At 45.9% G+C, this 20,117-nt stretch overlaps 2 protein-coding genes across 2 annotated transcripts; both read right to left on the reverse strand.

Moving 5' to 3' along the window:
- Positions 1 to 119: 119 nt before the first annotated feature.
- LOC139216338 (EF-hand and coiled-coil domain-containing protein 1) lies at positions 120 to 7,120 on the reverse strand. The gene is made up of 9 exons (XM_070847435.1): positions 6,446 to 7,120; positions 4,415 to 4,856; positions 4,194 to 4,328; positions 3,148 to 3,227; positions 2,082 to 2,208; positions 1,840 to 1,993; positions 1,148 to 1,267; positions 483 to 552; positions 120 to 409 (listed from the first exon to the last, which is right to left on the reverse strand). The coding sequence occupies exons 1-9, from the start codon at positions 7,044 to 7,046 to the stop codon at positions 237 to 239; spliced, it is 1,902 nt and encodes a 633-aa protein (XP_070703536.1). The 5' UTR covers positions 7,047 to 7,120; the 3' UTR covers positions 120 to 236.
- Positions 7,121 to 16,774: 9,654 nt separating this feature from the next.
- iqcg (IQ motif containing G) lies at positions 16,775 to 19,501 on the reverse strand. Its single transcript, XM_070852077.1, is given in 9 exon segments — positions 16,775 to 16,888; positions 16,983 to 17,072; positions 17,177 to 17,308; positions 18,252 to 18,326; positions 18,524 to 18,637; positions 18,796 to 18,919; positions 19,030 to 19,152; positions 19,236 to 19,270; positions 19,373 to 19,501. Coding segments are annotated over 9 exon segments (936 nt in total).
- Between the last annotated feature and the right edge of the window lie 616 nt (positions 19,502 to 20,117).

Genomic DNA, 20,117 nt, shown 5'->3' on the forward strand with positions numbered 1-20,117 from the left:
ATTATGATCCATCATGTCAGCTCTCTGTATCAACTCTCACACAGGGAACAGAGGGTTCGGGTGAAAATACTTAATCATTGACATTGAACAGATACAAAACAGAACACAAAGACACCGAATGAAGTCAATAAAATTAATCTTTAAATACATTTAACCAGTTTCAGAATCTGGGATACACAGCTAGGAAACCTACATGGGTGCAAGCCAAAGATATAACGGAGAAAAAAGTGGCTTCTTTAGCAAGAGATGAGCAGAGGGTTGGTGATGCTGGTCTGACGCCCTGAAGAAGGAAGCAGGAGCTTCTCTCTGCTCTCTCCGTCTCTCTCATCGCCCCCTCCATTTGCCAGGAGATCCCTGGAGGACAGCTGGACACAGAGGGCATCAGCTACTTGCAGGACCTGAGACGGACCTGGAAAAGTCACGCCATGAGCAACAAGCAAACGTTACTACGTGAACAACTGGAGGACGTAGGACAAACCTACCGTCTCCACTCCTGCTGCACACGTCCAGAGTGTCCATCACAATCTTCCCGAGGGCTCTGCGGGACACATTCTGGAGAGGGAAGGAGTGGACAACACCTCTGTCGTGACAAGTAGCATTATCAAATAAAACGTGGCATGAAATAAAGTGTCAGTGGGACAAAAACAATTCTTCTTATTGTTAAATATTAGAAGTAAAATAATGAGTTGAGTTTCAGATATTTTCTTCACTTATTACTTTCACAAATTGTCTCATTTATGTTTTACACAGTTTACTCAGATTTTTATCATTTCTCCTCTTTAAAATGATTGTTTAGCGTCATTACTGATATATACAGATATATGCACCGGTAGACCAAAAGCTCCCGTGTTCTGTGAGGTAAAATGACGACAGAGAGCGATATAACGTCTGTTTGTGGTTAAACCAAAAGGATCTTCCAGGTCTCTCTCTGTAGGGATCCTTTCCATGATGCTGTCACACACTTAGAATAACACTCTGAGCCTGTCAGTGGATCAAACAAGCTCTTTTAGTGGACCTACTGTGATCAGGTGCAGAACATGTGCAAATATAGTATATTTGCACATTATATTATATAAAAATACCAGAGTTGTCCTTTAAGAAATCCAGTAATATGATAAATATTGTGTGTGTGTGTGTGTGTGTGAACCTTGTTGCGTAGCTGCAGCAGCAGTGTGAGAGCGTCTGTAAGTTTCTCCTCCAGCGAAGACAGACGGACAGACTTTTCCTTGCCCTCCAGCCTTGCCCTGTCCTCCTCTTCCTCAGGCCTCTGGCAGACAGGAGGGGGAACAAATCAATGCAAACAGGCTCCTGAACTGCGTCTCCAGTATCTGAGTCATTATTCACCACTTTCTAAGTGGCAAAAGAATCAGAAGGAGTTTTAGATCAATTAACAGTTTTGTGTTCGAACTGCTGTGGATGCAGAACCATGATCTTATGTACCATGATGTAAAACAAATGTGGTACCGCCATGTTTCTACATTTGCCTAGACTGGACAAACAAAGGCCTCTCTGTGTTGAAGTGGCAGCGTGGATTTGGTGGTGCAAAAGCACCAGCTGGAAGATGAAGTGGAAAGAAGAGGTGGATGATTTTCTGTTGTGAGAAGTTTGAGAAACCAAATGACAAGTGTGGGACTGTGAATCCTCGTGGGCCAACGTAGCTAACACTCGGAAAGAGAGGCGTAAGCCCCCGATTCACTTGGTTTCATCTACAACCTCACCGCTAGATGCCACTAAATCCTACAGACAGGTCCTTTAGAACGGTTTGTGACTTAGTCTGCACTGTAGTCCACTCAGCTAGGCATCTTAACCAAGTTTCTCATAATCATCTCCCTCCCCCACCTTTTCTGCTTCAGAGCCCCTCCTCCCCTCGGGCTGCTCTTGGCTCGGTCCCTTCCAGCTGCAGTTCCCCCTGCTGTCCTTAACAGTGCTGCTGAGGTTTTTATCCCACGGGTGACTGTGAGAGGGAAGCTGGTGGGTCACGTGGTTCTGGCATCTGGAAGAAGGAGAAAAAAGTGACATGTGACGTCTGGAGAGGGAAAACGTGTACACGGTGGTGGTGTATGTGGTGGATGACAGCTAACCCCTTTCCACAGCTGTGCTTCTTCACCTCCAACAGGCAGCACTGTCCTTCCTCCCTCACCCCCCTGTCCTCCTCCTCTTCATCAGAGGCAGCTCTCCCCTCCACGGCTCTCTGCAGACATTCTGCATCTGCAAGCAACACAAGTTACTTTACTTGCTCAGTGACATTACAGCAGGGGGGTCCAAACTCTGGCCCGCGGGCCAACTGCGGCCCGTGGTCCAATTTTCATTGGCCCGCAGGAAATTCTAAAAATGTATTGGAATGCGGCCCACACATGGAACCTGCACTGGACTGTGTTGTACTTCTTAGTCTCACCACTAGGTGGAGTAACTGTCTTTGAACGAGGCAGCTTCTCTATAAAATGAGTAATAGAAGAAGAAATGTGCTACAGGTGACCCAACATGGCAGAATTAAGGAAACGTAAGAGAGCAGGTGAGTGTAGAAAGTTTCAGACACAGTGTGTGATGAGAGCACAGCTAATAACTAATGAAGATCACTTTTACATTACGGAGGAGCTGCTGGATGTTAGCAGTCTAAAGAGCACCAGGACAGGTGAGGATGTGTTTGAAGCTGTGCCAGGTGCAGTCGGCATGAAGGGACTTAAATGGGACGAGCTGTGTGGAGGTACGATGGATGGAGCTCCAGCTGGGACAGGGGAGCTCAAAGGAATCTACGGTGTCCACCGAGGGGCAGGAAAGTGGAGGTAACAGACTATTTCAAGCTTCCCTCTCTGATGCTGATGTTGGTGTTGTTGTTGTTCAGTTATCAAGCAGAATTTACCTCCATTTGATTGATTTTGGCAACTTTAATCCACTAGAGGTGAGGCGATCTACATCACCTCTAGTGGATTAAAGTCAGTAATATAGCTCATTTCTAGTGAGTGGCCCAGTCCTTTGGGTGTTTTTCTGTATGTGGCCCTCAGGGAATAAAGTTTGGACACCCCTGCATAACAGCATTAACACACACACACACACACACACACACACGGATGTGGATTGACATGTTGCTGGTACTGTGAACGCCGGCTGGCTGTCCTGACAGACCTTAGATCCCCATCAGTCACTCACCTGTGCTGCTGTAGGCGTCTTCAGCTCTGAACGGATACATTTGTAGATGGGTGGGGTTAGGGATGCAGGTGCAGCAGGATCTGTGGGTGGCGAAGGTAGAGAGAACATCACAAATATATTGATTATGTATTGTATTCACTTGCTTGGACCACAGTATATAGAGTCCCCAAAAGTGATTGGGTGGGACTCTGATACTACGGCTTTAGCCCCGACCACTACTGCGCACAATCTGGCTCCAAATGTCACCAGTGGAAGACGGTAGCGGCTATATTTTGGCTTAATTTTTTACAGCAGGATCAAATGGAGACACGGCGTCCATCTTTAAATACAGTCTGAGGCCCAGACCCGTCTATGAAAGCTTTCCTCTTTCCGAGCACAGACTAATCGAGCTTTTCCACACAACATGTCACACTACTGCAGATGTTTCAGGTCATCAGCATGGGCCATCTGCGTTTCACACATGCAGTCTATCACTGAAATGCTCAGGAACATTTCCTGCATGGTGCGAGTGTGAATGGGAGGTGGAACCGATATTCAGCGATATCTGTGCCGCTAGTTTCCACCGAGCATTTCAACGGTTATGTCTGTCAAACAAAAGACAGTCACAAGTTCGCTTGTTTGTTAAATAAATTAAAAAACACCCCATGTCCCATCTATTCCAGCAGTAAAACGCTCCTGAACGTATGTGTGAAGAGTGAAAGTCACCAGAGCTACCTGAAAGATTATCCCAGTGATTTACTAGAACTATGTGTGAACAAGGATATAATCATTTGATCTATTGCTAATACGAAAACATGCGAAACGTTTCTCTGACAGCCATCAGAGCAGGTTTGAATGAGCTGTGGGAGCAGGGAGAGGTGAGAGAGGTTAGAGGGGGAGTCTTTGTCTACTTCTACCCAGCAGTGAGTGTGTAACCGAAGCTGCTGGCTTCAGCGCATTGAATTTCAAATGAGTGGAGCACAGAGGCAAATGATGTGTAAGTGGATGCACAAACGTGCTCGTGCACTCTCCTCCCCTCTACTGCAGAACACACACAGTGTCTCTACCTGTACAGCTGTAGTTCACTCTCCAGCTGGGTGATCCTGGACTGGAGCTGTGGCACACACTGAGCTTGCTCCTGGATCATCCGAACCCTCTGAAGCCCCATGCTCAGAGCCTCCCTGGCCTCCTCCGCCCGCCTCCTGGTGAAGATCATCCAAGATCATCAAAGCACTCTTAACATCTATCCCTTCTTCCATTCATCTAGTTCACTTTAAAAACCTCCAACCTGATGTGAGCGTTCTCCTTCCTCAGGGTGGACTCCACGCCCTTGAGCTTGCGCACCTCTTGATATGACCATCGCAGCTCCTCCTCCAGATGCTTGTTGAATTTGATGGCTTCCTCCAGCTGCCCATCGCGTGAAGAGCGGATGAGCTTCAGCTCCCTCAGAAGGGGGTCACTGATGTCCCGTGTCCTTGCCGCCCTCCTCACCCCGTCTCCTCCAGCGCCACTGCACTGTCCTTTAATCCTGTGAGTTGGCACTAGTTTCCCCTGTGTGAGGGTGATGGAGGTTGTGGGAGTTGAAGCTGAGGATCTGAAGCTGGATGGAGAAGGGAGGGCACGGCTCCTCTCCTGTCGGAGCGCCACCTCCAGGGCCAGGCAGCGAGCATCGCTTCCCTGCAGTGCTGAGCGGAGGTCCTCCACCAGCTCCCTCAGAGCAGCTGCCTCATCTGGAGGAGAGGAGGGGAGAGGAGAGGAGGGGAGAGGAGAGGAGAGGAGAGGAGAGGAGAGGAGAGGAGAGGAGAGGAGAGGAGAGGAGAGGAGAGGAGACCGTTAAACTAGTGGTGATAAAAACACTTTATTTAATGTGACCTGTTTATATCCCTGTTTATATGTCTGCATGTGTGCATGCTTATGTCTATATTATATGCTGTTTAAGTGTGTGTGTGTTTATATGCACTGTATAAGTATATAGATGTGTGTGTATACACACTACTCACAAAAAGTTAGGGATATTCAGCTTTCAGGTGAAATTTCAGGATGAACCTAAAATGCATTCTAACCTTTCCAGGTGAACTTAATGTGACCTTCTCTAAACCTTTGAATGCACATGTCCAACTGTTCAGTGTCTCAGTACTTTCTGCACCAGCTGCTGTTCTCTAACAAGAAGCTTAACAGCAACATTCACAACAGGTTTGATCCATGAATCCACCAATACATTTCCTGCTTCAGTTAGAATTGGTATTTAAACAGTCCTCCTCATCCTGCTGTTCACATTCTGACATCATGAGACCAAGACGACACCTAACAGTTGATCAGCAGCACCTCAACACTGGAGGCTTCAAACAGGAAGTCCTCAGACGGAGGTGTTCACTGAGCTTAGAGGGTCACAGAGTGTCATCAGGAGGTTGGAACAGTGATACAGAGACTGGAAGAGTCACAGAAAGGAGAGGAGTGGACGTCCTTTGGCCACGTCCCAATTTATTGAGGCACTGAACATGTTTTGTTGTGGTATACCTACCACTGTTGGTAGATTTTCTTCAAATAAATTGTTTAAGATGAATAAAATCACCAGTGCATGCTTCTACTTAAATGCCCTACTTTCATGATATAATATCACTGTAGCATTCACTTTTTACATTTTCCATAGATTTCACCTGAAAGTCGAATATCCCTAACTTTAGTGAGTAGTGTATACCTTCCTGACCTGCTCTCACTAATGTGACTGCATTACTGCACTGCCTGTCTGTTACTTTATTCATTTCATCACTTTGTCTGATCCTTTCTCTCAAGATGCCTCCGACTGCTTCACTGTAGTTGCTGTGCATCTGAAAATAAAGAGCTTGAAACTTAAATAATGCTTCTGTGCTTAGACTCACTGAATGTCAGGATGCTGAAGTATTTTGACGTTGGTGTATTGGCATTTTGTAATTTGTAAAAGGGTCGGAGCAGTTCTTCTGACTGGAGAGGAATACAAGGAGAACAGGCGGTGCAGCAGATGGAAAAGGTGGAGAATCAAAAGTCACTTAAAAAAGAGCAAAAGGAAATAAGCTCAAGTGGTTGGTGTCTACTTCCCTCCTCCTCTCACACCGCCTCAGGGCAGTTCTTACAACACTGTGTGTCTCTCTTCAGTAGATTAGACAGATTGTGTGTGCAGAATTACACAGTTAAACGTGACAACAGACTGAGAAAAGTCCATATAAGTGTGATAAGGCTGATTAGGTGCTAAAGTAATGAGGCAAGATTTTTTGTAAATACTCTGGAGCCCCCCAGTTACCCCAGGAGTCTCCTCTAACTCCTGAACATCCCGGTACAGTACCTGACTCGCGGTCTTCTGCAGTTCGACCTTTAATCGATCTGTTCACGGCTCCATTCTGATCCCTCAGATCAAAACTCACACATTTCCTCCGTCTGACACGCGGCCACCGGAGCCGGATCTGTCGCTCCACCAGCTCCGTGTCCTCGGTAACGGGCAGGCGCCAGGCACACTCCCCGGTGCCTCTGCGCGCACTGCGCACACGGAAATACCCACAGAGCCGAGAGTGGAAGTCTTTAAAGGACAGCTGGCCGGGCAGCCCAGAACACACATGCTGAAACTCTTCATCTTCCTCATCTTTCTGTCCATCTCCCGTTCCTGCTTTGATCGCCCTCTTTCCTCTCTCCGCTCCGGAGAGCCCCAGCACGGCGCACAGCGCGGTGAAATCCTCTGCCGACACCTTATCGTCCTGGTTGGGGTAGGCCAGGTGGTGGAAGACCTCCTGCAGGTACTGGTCTATTCCAGTGGCCAGTACGACAATTTCATTGTCCACGCCGAGATCGGGGCAGTGGTGATGGGCCAGGGCGCTGCGGAGCCACTCGCTTTTACGCGCAGCTCGAGGCGAGGGCAGGACGCGCGGCAGGGCCAGTGCAGTGCGCTCCATGACTACACCTCAACTAGGGTTTACTTCTAGGTGTCACTAAATAAAAATCAGACTAAGAGAATCTGTACCTCAAACTAGAATACGCCAAAACGCATCCCGGCGTGTGCTGGCGCAGCCTGATTCCCTGTAAACCTCACCTTGGATTCCTTCCTGACGCATCCAGTTCAGATCTGATCCCCTCGGGTGAGAAAACAGTGAGACTCACTGCACCGACTCCACCCTTCTGTGTGCATGCTACGCTCTGACCGCACGTGTTTGATCTCCATTACAGAGGTGGATCACATATCAAGTATAGCCAAAACAAGTCTTATCTGTCTCACAATGTTCTTCCACAGGGAGTAATAAGCAATTCCTCCTAAGTCTTTGAGGTAAATGATATAATTTGCAGAGACTTGGGGCATTTTGTGGCACCTGTCAAAAGCAACTCCAGACTGAGTCATGCCGGGTTTCACTTTGCACCTTTACCAGAATGAATCTATAGTGGATGTGACTCACCACCTCTGACCAACTGTCTGTCCTCACCAACAGCAAGCACACATACTTACCTTCACTTGGACACAAACAGTGAATTTGTTCCCAGGAAAATAAGCAACTCCCAAGGGAAATACCTTTCCCCACCCTGGCCACCACTTGTCACACACCTGACAGCCAAAACAAAGAGAGCAGCTAGATTACTCTCACCAAGGCATGACCAGACCAAACCACACCAATTACAGGAGTTACACTCCTCTAGCGTGGCAGCAGACGCTGAAAACTTTGCCAACGGACAAAAAAAAAGAAAGAATTACACTTTTAATTCATTTATGGAGTAAGTTGAGATACATGTAACATAGTACAAAAAGGATTTGCACAGTCTTATATTTCAGAAATGCTCCTTGATTCCTCTGCGGCTGCAGAGCTGAAATATGCACTTCGCTCTCCGGCTGGACACGGAAGCACACAAACACAATGCTTTTGTGCTTGCTGTGATTGCACTGACCACGTCGTATATTGAGAAAGTAACTATATTTCAGCCCTGCACGGTAACATTACTCTTCTTTGAACCACAGTATGCTGTGTTCACACAGGACATTCTCCTCTGGACATTCTGCAGTTTGACACACGTTAAACAAGGAGACTTGATTAAATACTCTTAGATTTGACTGTTGACGGGCCAAAAGAGAACACGTTCTTTTTGCACTGAGATCATATTTCACTGCTGAAACACCTTTGAAACAGCATTTAGACCGACAGAGAAGGACAAGTGGCAGGAAAACATTTCAACTGTTCAACGGGAATTGTTTGATATTTTTGGGAAACTTGTTTTCAGATCATTACCATTTATTCCAACTGGGCTCTGCTGGAGGGAACCAGCAGCTCTAAAACTTACCAAATGACAAATGACATCTTGTGTCTGTAAATTGTACAAACACCAAAAATGAAAACAGACATGTTGTGGGTTTTTTTTACGGGTTGCGTGCCGGACCATTTGTTTGGCCATGTGCGGTGACTTCCACAAGTCTGGTCAGAGACTCTGCCGTCTACAGCTTTATACATATCACACAGATGTGCATGGAATCATGGGAAGAAACCAATTAAGCTCATTCACCAAACTGTCAAACTAGTCATTGAAATATACAGAATTAAAATAAATATAGGAATTGTAGCATCTTTTTGGGTGGATGTAGTCAGACCTCGTACTTAAGCAAGAGTTATAACACCAGAGTGTAAAAGAATAAAGTCCTGCAAGTACAAAAGAGTTAACATCAAATTAAACTTTATGTAAAAAAAGATCACTACATAAGTGCTCCTTATGCAGACTGACTCATTCAAGAATAATATAGATTATATCATTGCAATTATCGACGCACTATTTAATCACCTCATCACCTGAATGCTGCAGCTGCTAAAGGTGGAGCTTATTTATTACTATTTGTACACATCAAGGTCAAAAAAGTCTTTATGTATAACAACACATCATCATCTATTTGCTGATCCTACTGTGTATTAATCAGAATCTGCAAAGTTACTAAAGTTATAGAATAAATGTAGTGAAGCAAAAAGAAAAATATGTCTGGACTAGCAGTATAAAGTAGCAGAAGATGGACTCCACCAACCATTCAGATAAAAAAAAGCTGTTTACTGTCCATGAATGCAAACGGCAAAGAAAAAAGAACAATACAGAGGATAAGAATGCGTACAGACCGCACTTTGTGTCTGCTGCACGGTAATGTACTGCTACCACATGAGTCATCTGAAGCCACATGAGCTCACAGAGGGAAGTCTCAGATATTGTTTAGTCTTTGTTGCACTAATCTGAATACAGTTGGAGTGCAGCGCTGGCAGTGACTCATCTGGGGCTTTTACCTGTGGAAAGGTGTGTGAGCGTACAGTTTCAGTCCGTGCCACTACAAATATTGTTCCTCCCCAAGGGAAACAAATGGATTCTCTCGAATGCACAGGAATTGTCCTGGAGGTATAAAAAAGCACTTATCACCTGTGGCCCGTTTCGCGGGCATGTGGAGGCAGGCAGAGCTCAGTGACGGCAGTCAGTTCAGGTCCTCTGACTGCGTCTTGGAAACAATGTTTTTCCTTCCAGGCTGCCGAGGAAACATCTGAGATAAGACAATCATGGTCAAGGTCTGCACGACACACACGTATCATATTTATTTAATCCACCTGTGAGATGGTTAGTTAGAACCACTGTATCCTCCTCAGTTCACTATACAGCAAACCCTGGCTGTTTGTAGTGGAAATCATCTAACAGGCTTATCTACATGTAAAGGTATGTGCCCTGATTCTTTTCTGCAGAGTTAAGGTGAGGTTATTTTGCAGTCAGCTACAAACCTGCACACGATGATACAATGCCCACCCACACACCCACAGGTAGTAAGTCAGTGCCCTCTGGTCTGTCAGCTGTCAGGGAGTCAGTCCAACCTGCAGCCACACATCCATTCCCGGCGGCAGGAGAGAACACAAACTGGGTTGTGCAGATCAGACGTCACTTCAGGGTTTTTCACGTAGATCATTCAAGCTGCAGTTGGTGAGCCCCTCCCTCTGTCCTGACTGGTATTTCTGTGGAATTAAAGCTCTTGTTTTTCCATAAAGCTGAGTCCAAACAGAGCACAGGCTTACATTAATCACATAATGGGTGTTTTGGTGAGGCTAAACGCACACTTTATCTGTTCCTCCTGTAGATTGTGTGTGTTTGTGTGGGGTAACTAGCAGTTAATGTGTGGCTCAGCATGAGTCCCTTCAGTCCTGCTGCCTCCCTCCAACACTCAGTCCTCCAGCTGCTGCCTGCTCTGGGTGAAAGGACCTGATCTAAAAATGAAAGGATGGGGAGCAAGGAGAGGGGGCTGTAAATAAGGGGAGTGAGTGAGGGGGGGGCAGGTCGGTCTGGGATGGGGTGGGTGTGTGTGTGTGTGTGTGTGTGTGTGTGTGTGTGTGTGTGTGTGTGTGTGTGTGTGTGTGTGTGTGTGTGTGTGTGTTCATGCATGCATGCCTGAGTGTCCTGTTGTTCACCTCTGAGAGGAGGAGTGAGGCAGTATCAGTAATGATAGGAGCTGGGTTCAGGCTTTGTGTTGGCTGCCATATGCTCCTCTGAGGGTCAATAAGACAAACAGAGGCACACACTCCCAACACACACACACACACACACACACACACACACACACACACACACACACACACACACGCACATGTACCACCTCTTTGAAGTGGTGACACCGGCCGATGAGCTGTGTCAGTTCACCGGGGGCTCGTCCTGGTTTAACCCTGCAGGGATGTGGAGGTCTCTAAACGTGAGGTCACACTTGTTAACCTATTTTCCAGCTCTCGTTTGTCCTCTCACATCTTTGTTGATCTGTGACAATCTCAGCATGCTTCAGGACTGAGCCACGTGTCAAGGACAGAAAGGGGCTTGCACATAGTCATAGAACATGTGGCTGTGCCACAGGTGCTCTGTTCTGAATGCAAAGTGTCCATATCCCTTGTCTCTTTGTGCTTTGTGTTCTGCTGCCAAATTCAAACAGAACTTAAAGAATTGAGGATTTAAGCACTATTTAAAGTCTACAGTTGTCACAACTGAAACGTCCACGTTCCCTCATCTCATTTGCCTGAATTTGCTCTTTTCACTAAATACATGCGGGGGGGGGGTTGCAAATATGTGACATGAACAATTTTCATTTTATATGTTGATTACACTAAATAAGGCAAGCAGAAAAAGTTTCAGAATAAAAAATACTTTTAACTATTTTTCCCAGATTTTCAAAATTTAAAACAGGTCAGTTTGACCCGCAACACGACCGGAGGGTTAAATGTACTCATGTGTCAAAAGGACAGTTTAGTTTGCTGTTGGTTAAACTTTCTATTTCCAGGGATTTTCAAACTTCTAGATTAGCTGACAAAAGAAAGGATACGTGAAAAAATAATATCTATAGCCATCAGATACATATGGGGGGAACTACAATACTTTTCTTATAGTCCTCATAATGGAAATACATAAACCTACAATAACTTGGGGGCAGCAGACACAAGTTGTGAAGACAATGAATGAAGTATTATTATCAGGTTTAAGCTGATATTGTGTTGATGCAGAGAAACATTAGCATTATTTCTGGCCTCCTGATGAATGTAAGTCCAATATAGTCATGTAAGCTTCTTTTAGCTCTGTTTTGGTCTCCACCAATTCCTGAGGGAAATGTTCTGTCTCTTTAGGCTGCTGTGTGCTCCAAAGTGTTTACCAGCTGTCTGTAACAGCTGGTAAACACTCTCTAACTGTGTCTGTGTGCTGTCTGCTGATCAGGTGTGTACGGTGCACCTACAGTGCACCTTCAGAGCTTTTTCGTTAAAAACAGCAGCCAAAAACGAAGCTGAGAGGGAAAAATGTTGAAAGTTTAAGGCCACAAAATCAAAACAGTCAGCAAAAAGACCTTAACGTGCTGTTTTTTTTGTGTCTTGTGTCATGAGGTTTACCAATTTGGCGTTGAAAGTTTAAGGCTGGGGTGTCTATGACCAACAATGATCTATATCCTCACTGTATTTTACATCATTTTCAACAGCCATTTGTCACAGCCGCTGTACGTGACCGACCCAGTCGACCTGCTTTATTTTGTGATAAAACAATCTTTTGTCAGCTGTGACTGCTTCGGTGATCTCACTACTTTGTGTGCTCAGGTGTGGAGATCTAAAATATCTGGAGTGGGACAATCAACAACCTAAATCTGAGAAAAAAAACTCGTGGAGATGTTAAATAAGGCAGCCAACATGCAGGGAGCTGTTTTCAGATAAGACAGCGAAAAAGAGAAAGGAGAAGGAAGAATGAAGAACACGGAAGGAGAAAAGGGTAAGGCAGCAATGGCAGAAGAAAGCCTATTAACAAAGGCCATGTACAGCAGAGAGAGAGAGAGAGGAGGGAAAGTTCAATCTACAGTAGGTTTGGAAAAAACCAACCTGTTACACGGCAGTTTAAGCAGTGCGGCTTTCTGATCCACAGTGAATTACAAAGAGTTCACCAGTAGAATCTCAGTTAAAGAAATGTATGAAGTCAGGTCAAACACAAAAGAGAAGATACAAATAAAGAATCAAAGTAAGATTCAGATAAGTATTTGGCAGTTATTTGCTCAATGGATTTGAAATGCTTCCTCCCATTGTTTTTAACCTGTTGAAGGGCTCGCAACAGGACCCCATGTGTGGCCTCCAGTGTTCCTCTGGACAGAGGTAACAGATGACATTAAGAACACAATAAGGACATTAGAGCAGACAAACAGTAAAGTCTATCAGAGTCCTTGAGCCCAGCGAGCTCTAAACTGTCCAGATGGTCGGACGTCCTTCAGAGACCTTCCCTTCTCTTATGTTGTAGTAGATCATAAACTGAGCACATTGTTCAGCCACTCAAAGGACATCTGTCAACTGTGAAACCAGCCCTGGTCCTCTGTGTGGGTCTGTGTAAATGTTATGAATTTGTGTGTGAAAGTAAACACTCAGGTGGAACGGTGCCTCTATCAAAACAGCCCTGATTCAGGCTAATCATCCGATCTGTGATAGATGAGGAGTGTGTCAACAGGAGCCTTGACATGAGAAATTAGGTTAGACAAGAAGCAGGCTCAGAGTTCCCTCCTTCAATCAGGATGTGATTTATGATCTGTGTGTGTGTGTGTGTGTGTGTGTGTGTGTGTAAACAGCACTTCACAATGTGGCAATGTAAACATTTCCTCATTCCTCAGATATCGAAGGAGCACCGGCCTACCTTTGAGCTGTCCCACCTGTGTACAAGGTCACACATCCACACCTACACACTCACACATCCTCTCACACACACACACACACACACTGAATTTGCCAGGCAACTGCATTCCTGAGAGCCAGTGAGGAGCCTGGATGAAGTTGAGGGAGAGTAGATGAGGCGTGTGGCTGCAGGTAGAGCTGCTACACTCACACACTGTGTGTGGGTGTGACCGCACCCACCGACACATCCCACGGTGTCCTGTAAAACTCAAAGTAGCCATCAGTCACCTCGTAAACATATACAAAGACTTGGTGCGTCAACAGATGATGCATTCTTTGCTGTTTTACACATCTTCACCGTGGTTCCTAACATCTGCAATACACTGCTCGCCCAGAAAGGCATCACTAACCTCCATCTCACACACACTGACACAAACACACAGTTCTCACGGGTGCTTCTCCAGTTATTTCAAACCTATTAACCACAAGAGGCATACTTTGAAACAGGAAGCTGTATGAAGCAGAGCAGGATATAGAAGTATTCAAATCCTTTATTTAAGTAAAAGTACCAGAACTATAATGTAAAAGTACTCCATTACAAGTCTGCTCGTTTAGGCCAGTGGTTCCCAACCTATGGGTCTGAAGAGTTGAGAGAGAACTGATGCACAAATATTCTAGACTTTTCTTGTTTGTGCAATATTTAGGTTTAGAGTGAATCTTTAACGTTGCATCATAACTTATAGAAATATCATGTGTATTTTATGGGTTATTATTAGTGTGAAAAGTAACTCATGCATGTAACAGACTGCACTTATTGCCGTTAAAAACCCTGAATCAAGTGTGTTTGGCTCAGCAGGTGCTTCTTCAGTAACGTCCTACAAAAACTAACCTATAAACCATAACTATACTCTCAGAGTAATAATAGTATTGTTAGAAATATATCATCTATCATCTATCATATATCATGTCATATAAATCCTCTTGTTTAAATATGATATCAGAGACTTAATAATAGTAAATCTACAGTAAATTGAAAGTTAAAGATGGCTGACACAGCACAGGGACCCCACAGGGGACAGTACTCTCCCCCTTCCTCTTCACCCTGTACACCTCAGACTTCAGGTACAACTCTGGGAGCTGTCACCTCCAGAAGTTCTCCGGTGACACAGCCATCGTAGGGTGTGTGTCAGAGGGGGAGGAACTGGAGTACCGGGAGGTCGTCACCAACTTCGTTGAGTGGTGTGAGCTAAACCATCTTCAGCTCAACACCAGCAAGACAGCTGAACATCCAGGGACTGGACACTGAGAGGGTGGAGACCTTCAGACACCTGGTGTTCACCTCAACAACAAACTGGACTGGTCTCACAACACAGACGTCCTGTACAAGAAGGGCCAAAGTCGTCTCCACCTGCTGAGCAGACTGAGGTCCTTTGGAGTGTGCAGGACTCTGCTCAGGACTTTTTATGACTCGGTGGTGGCGTCTGCAGTCCTCTATGCAGTGGTCTGCTGGGGAGGAGGGAGCAGGGAGAGGGATAGAAAGAGACTGAACAGACTGGTCAGGAGGGCCGGTTCTGTCCTGGACTGCTCCCTGGACTCCATAGAGGAGGTGGGTGAGAGGAGGACACTAACAAAACTCAAGTCCATCATGGACAATCCCTCTCACCCTCTGCATGAGACTGTGGGGGCCCTCAGCAACTCCCTCAGCAGCAGGCTGAGGCCCCCACCCTGCAAGAAGGAACGCTACCGCAGGTCATTTCTCCCATCAGCCATCAGACTCTTTAACAGCAGCATCACTGGCTGATGTTAATACACTGAGAAACAGTCCACAGTCACTACATGGTAGCTGATCGGCACTGTTTTTCACTCATCATTTCATACACCTGTTCATACTGTACATCTATGTTCACAGTGTAAAATGTATTTATTCTCATTACATTACAATATATATTTATTCACTATTGCTTATTTTCCTACTGTTGCTATTACTGTTCTCTATTACTGCTTATCTTGCCCTGCCTCTGTTGCTGCTGTAATATGTAAATTCCCCCCTATGGGGGATCAATAAAGTCTATCTAACAAGGCAGGCAAAACTATTTTATTTATGTAGAAAGTAAACTCAGCGGGCTTTACAACTGAATGCACACAGTAAGTCAGATGTAGAATAGAATATCATATACAATATACATAAGAACCCACAGACACAGATCCACTAACTAACCATGAGCCTGAGGAAACTTCAAGCTTTCAGTTTTCCTCTGAAAGTGGACACAGTCATGACTGATCTCAGAAGATCAGGCACCTTTAACTGGATCTTAGGTCAGCGCCAGAGGTGGGACAGAGGGGGGGGGGCAAACCATTACTACAGAGCCAGTATGAGAATGTTCTGGGAAGATTCAACATTTTTCATATATGGAGGCCCAGTCATGGCCCCCTGCTCCCAAACAGTAAACACTGCAAGAGAAAATCCCCCAAACTTCCTGTGGACTTGTTTATGTGTTCTGGCTTCACACACACACTCACACACACACACACACACACACACACACACACACACACACACACACACACACGCACACACACACACACACAGCAGTGATGTGGAGTCGTTGCCTTCAGCAATACAGGCAACAAGTTTGAGCAGATTTAATGTGGCCGGACATCCGTGGCTGTTTATCTCATTGTTCACTGCTGTTTGAGATTGTAGTGACAGACTGCAGAGTCATGGGGAGCAGGGACGTCAGCACCTGGAGGACTCTCATGAGCGAGGAAGTACGAGTTCCTGGAAGTTTTATCTGCAGAGAGTAAGATTCTGATGTACTGAGGATTCAAGATGTCCTTCCCATCTCTCTCAATGTTTATCCCAAACTTTTATCCATAGAAAAAACAAAACAGATGACACGTTGTGACGCATATCACACACTCTCTTGTGTCAGAAGTCTCACATGTATTCAGACCCTTTGGCTTTCAGAGGTACAGCCAGAGCACCCCCTCATGTGCTCATCCTCACAGCTGGTTATTCTTCTTTAAAGGCATTTTCATTACTATACTGCCACCATTTGGCAGAGAGGTGTTACTACCACAGCAGGAGCATGAACTCTGTCTCAGAAATACACTCACTGACATGAACACACATATTTTTAGTCCTGCTTCGATGCCGCTCCTTTATTTCAAGGCTGTCGGTTCTAACAGGCACGTTTAGAGACAGGAAGACACGTTGAGTGTAATAACAGACCAAAGTGAGATTTTGAAACATTTTGCTGAAATGTTCAGAAATGATTTGATGAAGATACCATGTACCTCTACACAGCGTTCCCCTTTTCTTCTTCTGCTTCTTAATATTGCGATAAGCTGAGGCTTTGATTGTGTTGCATTCTGTATGAAGAACTGAAATGACAAAAAAACTTGTTTTTACAATTTAATAATTAAGAACAAAGAGAGTTTGGTCAGGAAATGCTTCACTCTTTATTGTTATTGAATGATATATTGTTACTTCAATGTCTCCAAGCAGTGTTGGAGAAAACTTATTTCTTCTTCCTTTTTCCTTCCTTCTTCTTCTTCTTGCCTTTCTTTTCTTCTTCTACTTTAAAACTGCCGAGGCCCCGGCGGACCATGCAGCCTCTCCACCAGGCCTGCAGCTGCAGGGTCAAGAGTCACAGGTAGGGATGAGTACACTAAATGTTCAGACTGATGGTAGCCTCGTGGATGTGTGCTCTCATTGGATGTTGTTACCTTGGTGGCAGCTCTGACTTCTGCCTCCTGCTGGCGCAGCTTTTCCTGCTCCTCTCTGTCCTCAAGCACCACCTGCTCCAACTCTGTGAACTGAGCACAATTCAGCATCTCATTAATGTTAAGGGTGTCTAACAGTGACTGCATGCCACTCAACATGGGCAAGTGAGTCGTTTTCAGCACTGCGAGCTGCTCACAATCCTCCTCATCTCCATCAGCCTGTCCAGGGACACTGTTCTTTTGCAGGACACACTGTTGAGCTGCTGCTCCTTCTCCTGCAGCATCTGCTTTGTGTGCTGCTGCCACTGCTGCAGCAGCTGCTGCAACTCCTGAAACATCACCAGAAACAAGATCAGCTGCTGCTGACTCCATGAATGCTAACACTGATAAAATGAGCAGAACAAAACAGTTTTAATGATGGTAAATAAAAAGACTAGCTCCTTGTCCAAAATATAAGGTAGGTTGTTATGAACCATCTATAGTGTATTACAGACAGATGGCGCCCCCCCCAGTTTGATGCTAAGCAATGTACTGTTATGGAAAGGGGCAGCAGAAAATTGGATTTCAGCCTCCTAATAAAAGGCCACCTGAAAAATAAAGATCAGCTCAAGTGTTCACTGTATTTAGAACATTTACAGCACTTTAGCTAATCTATGGTCTTTTCCAAGCCCCCAGAGTCCGCTGACAAAAACAGTAAATTTACCTCGCAGAACACTGTTCTGGCAGAGTTGCTGGACTACCACTACCTCGATCAGTTAGTTTGAGTCACTGTGTTTAGTTTGGATCCGAAACACCAAAGTCACAGCAATTAGACCAGCTCCCTTGTTCTGCAAGGTAAAATTACTATTTTTGTCAATGGAGTCTGGAGACTTTGAAGAGAGCGACATGACGGCTTCAGTTGCCAGTCTGAAAGGGTTGTGTGATGCAAGGTGAAGTATTGTGTACACTTAAACTGACACTGATGTTCTTATGTGGGCCTTTTTCCAGGTGGCTAAAATCAGTTTTTCTGCTGACCCCTCACACAGCAGTGTGCCAGCAGATGCTTCTTCAAACTGGGGGTGTGCTGACTGCCATCTACTGTAGGCAATGCACTGACTAAGGGTAAGTGCCCCATATAACCACACTGCACTTTAAAAAATCCAAACTAAAGAGTAAATTAACAAATACAAAATTGCAGGTACTGTCTCTTTATTAATGAACTGACTCCGGTCCATTACACTACAATAACTGTGATAACACTAGTCTATTGATCATAGTAATGTTGCTGCCAACCTCATGACGATTTTGCAGGAATTTCTTTGACTCCTCATGAGCTCTCACCTCCGCCTTCAGCTGTTTCTGTAGCAGCTGAGAGAGAAAGAGATAACAAAATACATGATTTGGACAACATTCAGCCCTGGAGTGACTGTAGTGTACACTGCTCATCACTGTGCTCAGAGCAGAGAGCAGGGCAGAGCTCATATCTTCCCTCCAATTCTGTTGGTGAGCTTGGTGAGTACGTAGACCAACCCGGACTGGACTGACAGATGGATTATTGGACCCACCTCCAGCTGCTCCTCAAGCAGCCTCTCAGTCTGGCTGCCCTCTCTCTGTTTGGGCTGCATCTGCAGCTCTGTGCTCTTCTCCGCAATCTTCTTCTTGTTTGCAATGTCTGACGACTGCTTCAGCTCGTTGGCATGCCGGAGCAGGTTCTAGGGGGATGGGGTAACAAGTCAGTTACTACCCTGAAGATTAACGTGTTTGATTTTGTTCTCAAATAAAGGTTCATTTTACCCAGATCAACAGATTCCCACACACTCTAAACGGGCACTCATGCAGACAGACAAACTAGTTCTTGCATCTGCTCTTAGTTTCTCACGTCCAGAGTCTCAGTTTTCTGTTGTAACTCCTCTTGTCTGCGTTGATTTTGTTGTCTCCGTTGCAGCTCTCGGTGTGCATCTCTGGGTGGACACACACTCACTTTACTTTCTTTCTCCGTTAATCAACTCTTTCTTTCCTCTACAGTGGAATTCTGCTCTCAGAAATCACCACATTGTGATAACAAAATTACCTTCTCATGTTCTCGGCCTTCCTCTTCTCCTCCATCTCCTCCACCACCTGCAGCAGAGAACTGAAACTCTGATTCTCCTCTAGCTCCAAACGCAGCATTAAAACCTGCTGTGAGATGTACTGGCTGCACAGAGAGAGAGATAGAGCGATGAAATTAGCCTGAAAAATGTTGATGCAACGGGATGTTTTTCTGTCTGTACTACTCACCAGTCTGTTCTCAACTTGGCCAGCCTGGCTTTCTCCTAAACACACACACAAACAGTCATACATTATTTTTTTGTCCAGTAAGCTCATGACATGGAGAATAACCTGCCATAAACATGGCGTGTACACAGTAAAGTGACCTGTACTGCCGCAGTGTCTCTCTCCCTGCTGATCCGCACCGTCAGGGTATGTCTCATTATGTCCAACTGGTCTGAGCAGTCCTCCAGCACTGCTGCCAGTCTGAGACTCTGGATCCACGATAAAGACATCCTGTGGACACGGACACGCAGGGCCTCACGCAGGGCCACACGCAGAGCTACATGGAGGGCCACACGGGGGGCCACACGCAGGGCCTCACGCAGGGCCACACGCAGAGCTACATGGAGGGCCACACGCAGGGCCACATGCAGGGCCACATGCAGAGCTACATGGAGGGCCACACGCAGGGCCTCACGCAGGGCCACACGTTATGCGTTATACTAATACTTAATACCTCCAGCACTGCTGCCAGTCTGAGACTCTGGATCCACGATAAAGACATCCTGTGGACACGGACACGCAGGGCTACATGGAGGGCCACACTTGGGGCCACATGCAGAGCTACATGGAGGGCCACACGGGGGCCACACGTAGGGCCTCACGCAGGGCCACACGTAGGGCCTCACGCAGGGCCACACGTAGGGCCTCACGCAGGGCTTCACGCAGAGCCTCACGCAGAGCCTCACGCAGAGCCTCACGCAGGGCTTCACGCAGGGCTTCACGCAGAGCCTCACGCAGAGCCTCACGCAGGGCCACACGTTATGCGTTATACTAATACTTAATACCTCCAGCACTGCTGCCAGTCTGAGACTCTGGATCCACGATATAGACATCCTGTGGACACGG

The sequence above is a fragment of the Pempheris klunzingeri genome, chromosome 2 (genome assembly GCF_042242105.1).
Source record: "Pempheris klunzingeri isolate RE-2024b chromosome 2, fPemKlu1.hap1, whole genome shotgun sequence".
NCBI classification, from domain to species: domain Eukaryota; kingdom Metazoa; phylum Chordata; class Actinopteri; order Acropomatiformes; family Pempheridae; genus Pempheris; species Pempheris klunzingeri.

What these genes read in the sequence shown, in the direction of transcription:
- LOC139216338 (XM_070847435.1), bottom strand. Translation starts at nt 7,046, where the DNA reads ATGGAGCGCACTGCACTGGCCCTGCCGCGCGTCCTGCCCTCGCCTCGA. An exon ending in TGCAGAAGACCGCGAGTCAG is followed by an intron (nt 4,857 to 6,445) that starts GTACTGTACCGG and finishes CCTCTCCTCCAG; the next exon opens with ATGAGGCAGCTGCTCTGAGG. An exon ending in GTGCAGCAGGAGTGGAGACG is followed by an intron (nt 410 to 482) that starts GTAGGTTTGTCC and finishes TGACTTTTCCAG; the next exon opens with GTCCGTCTCAGGTCCTGCAA.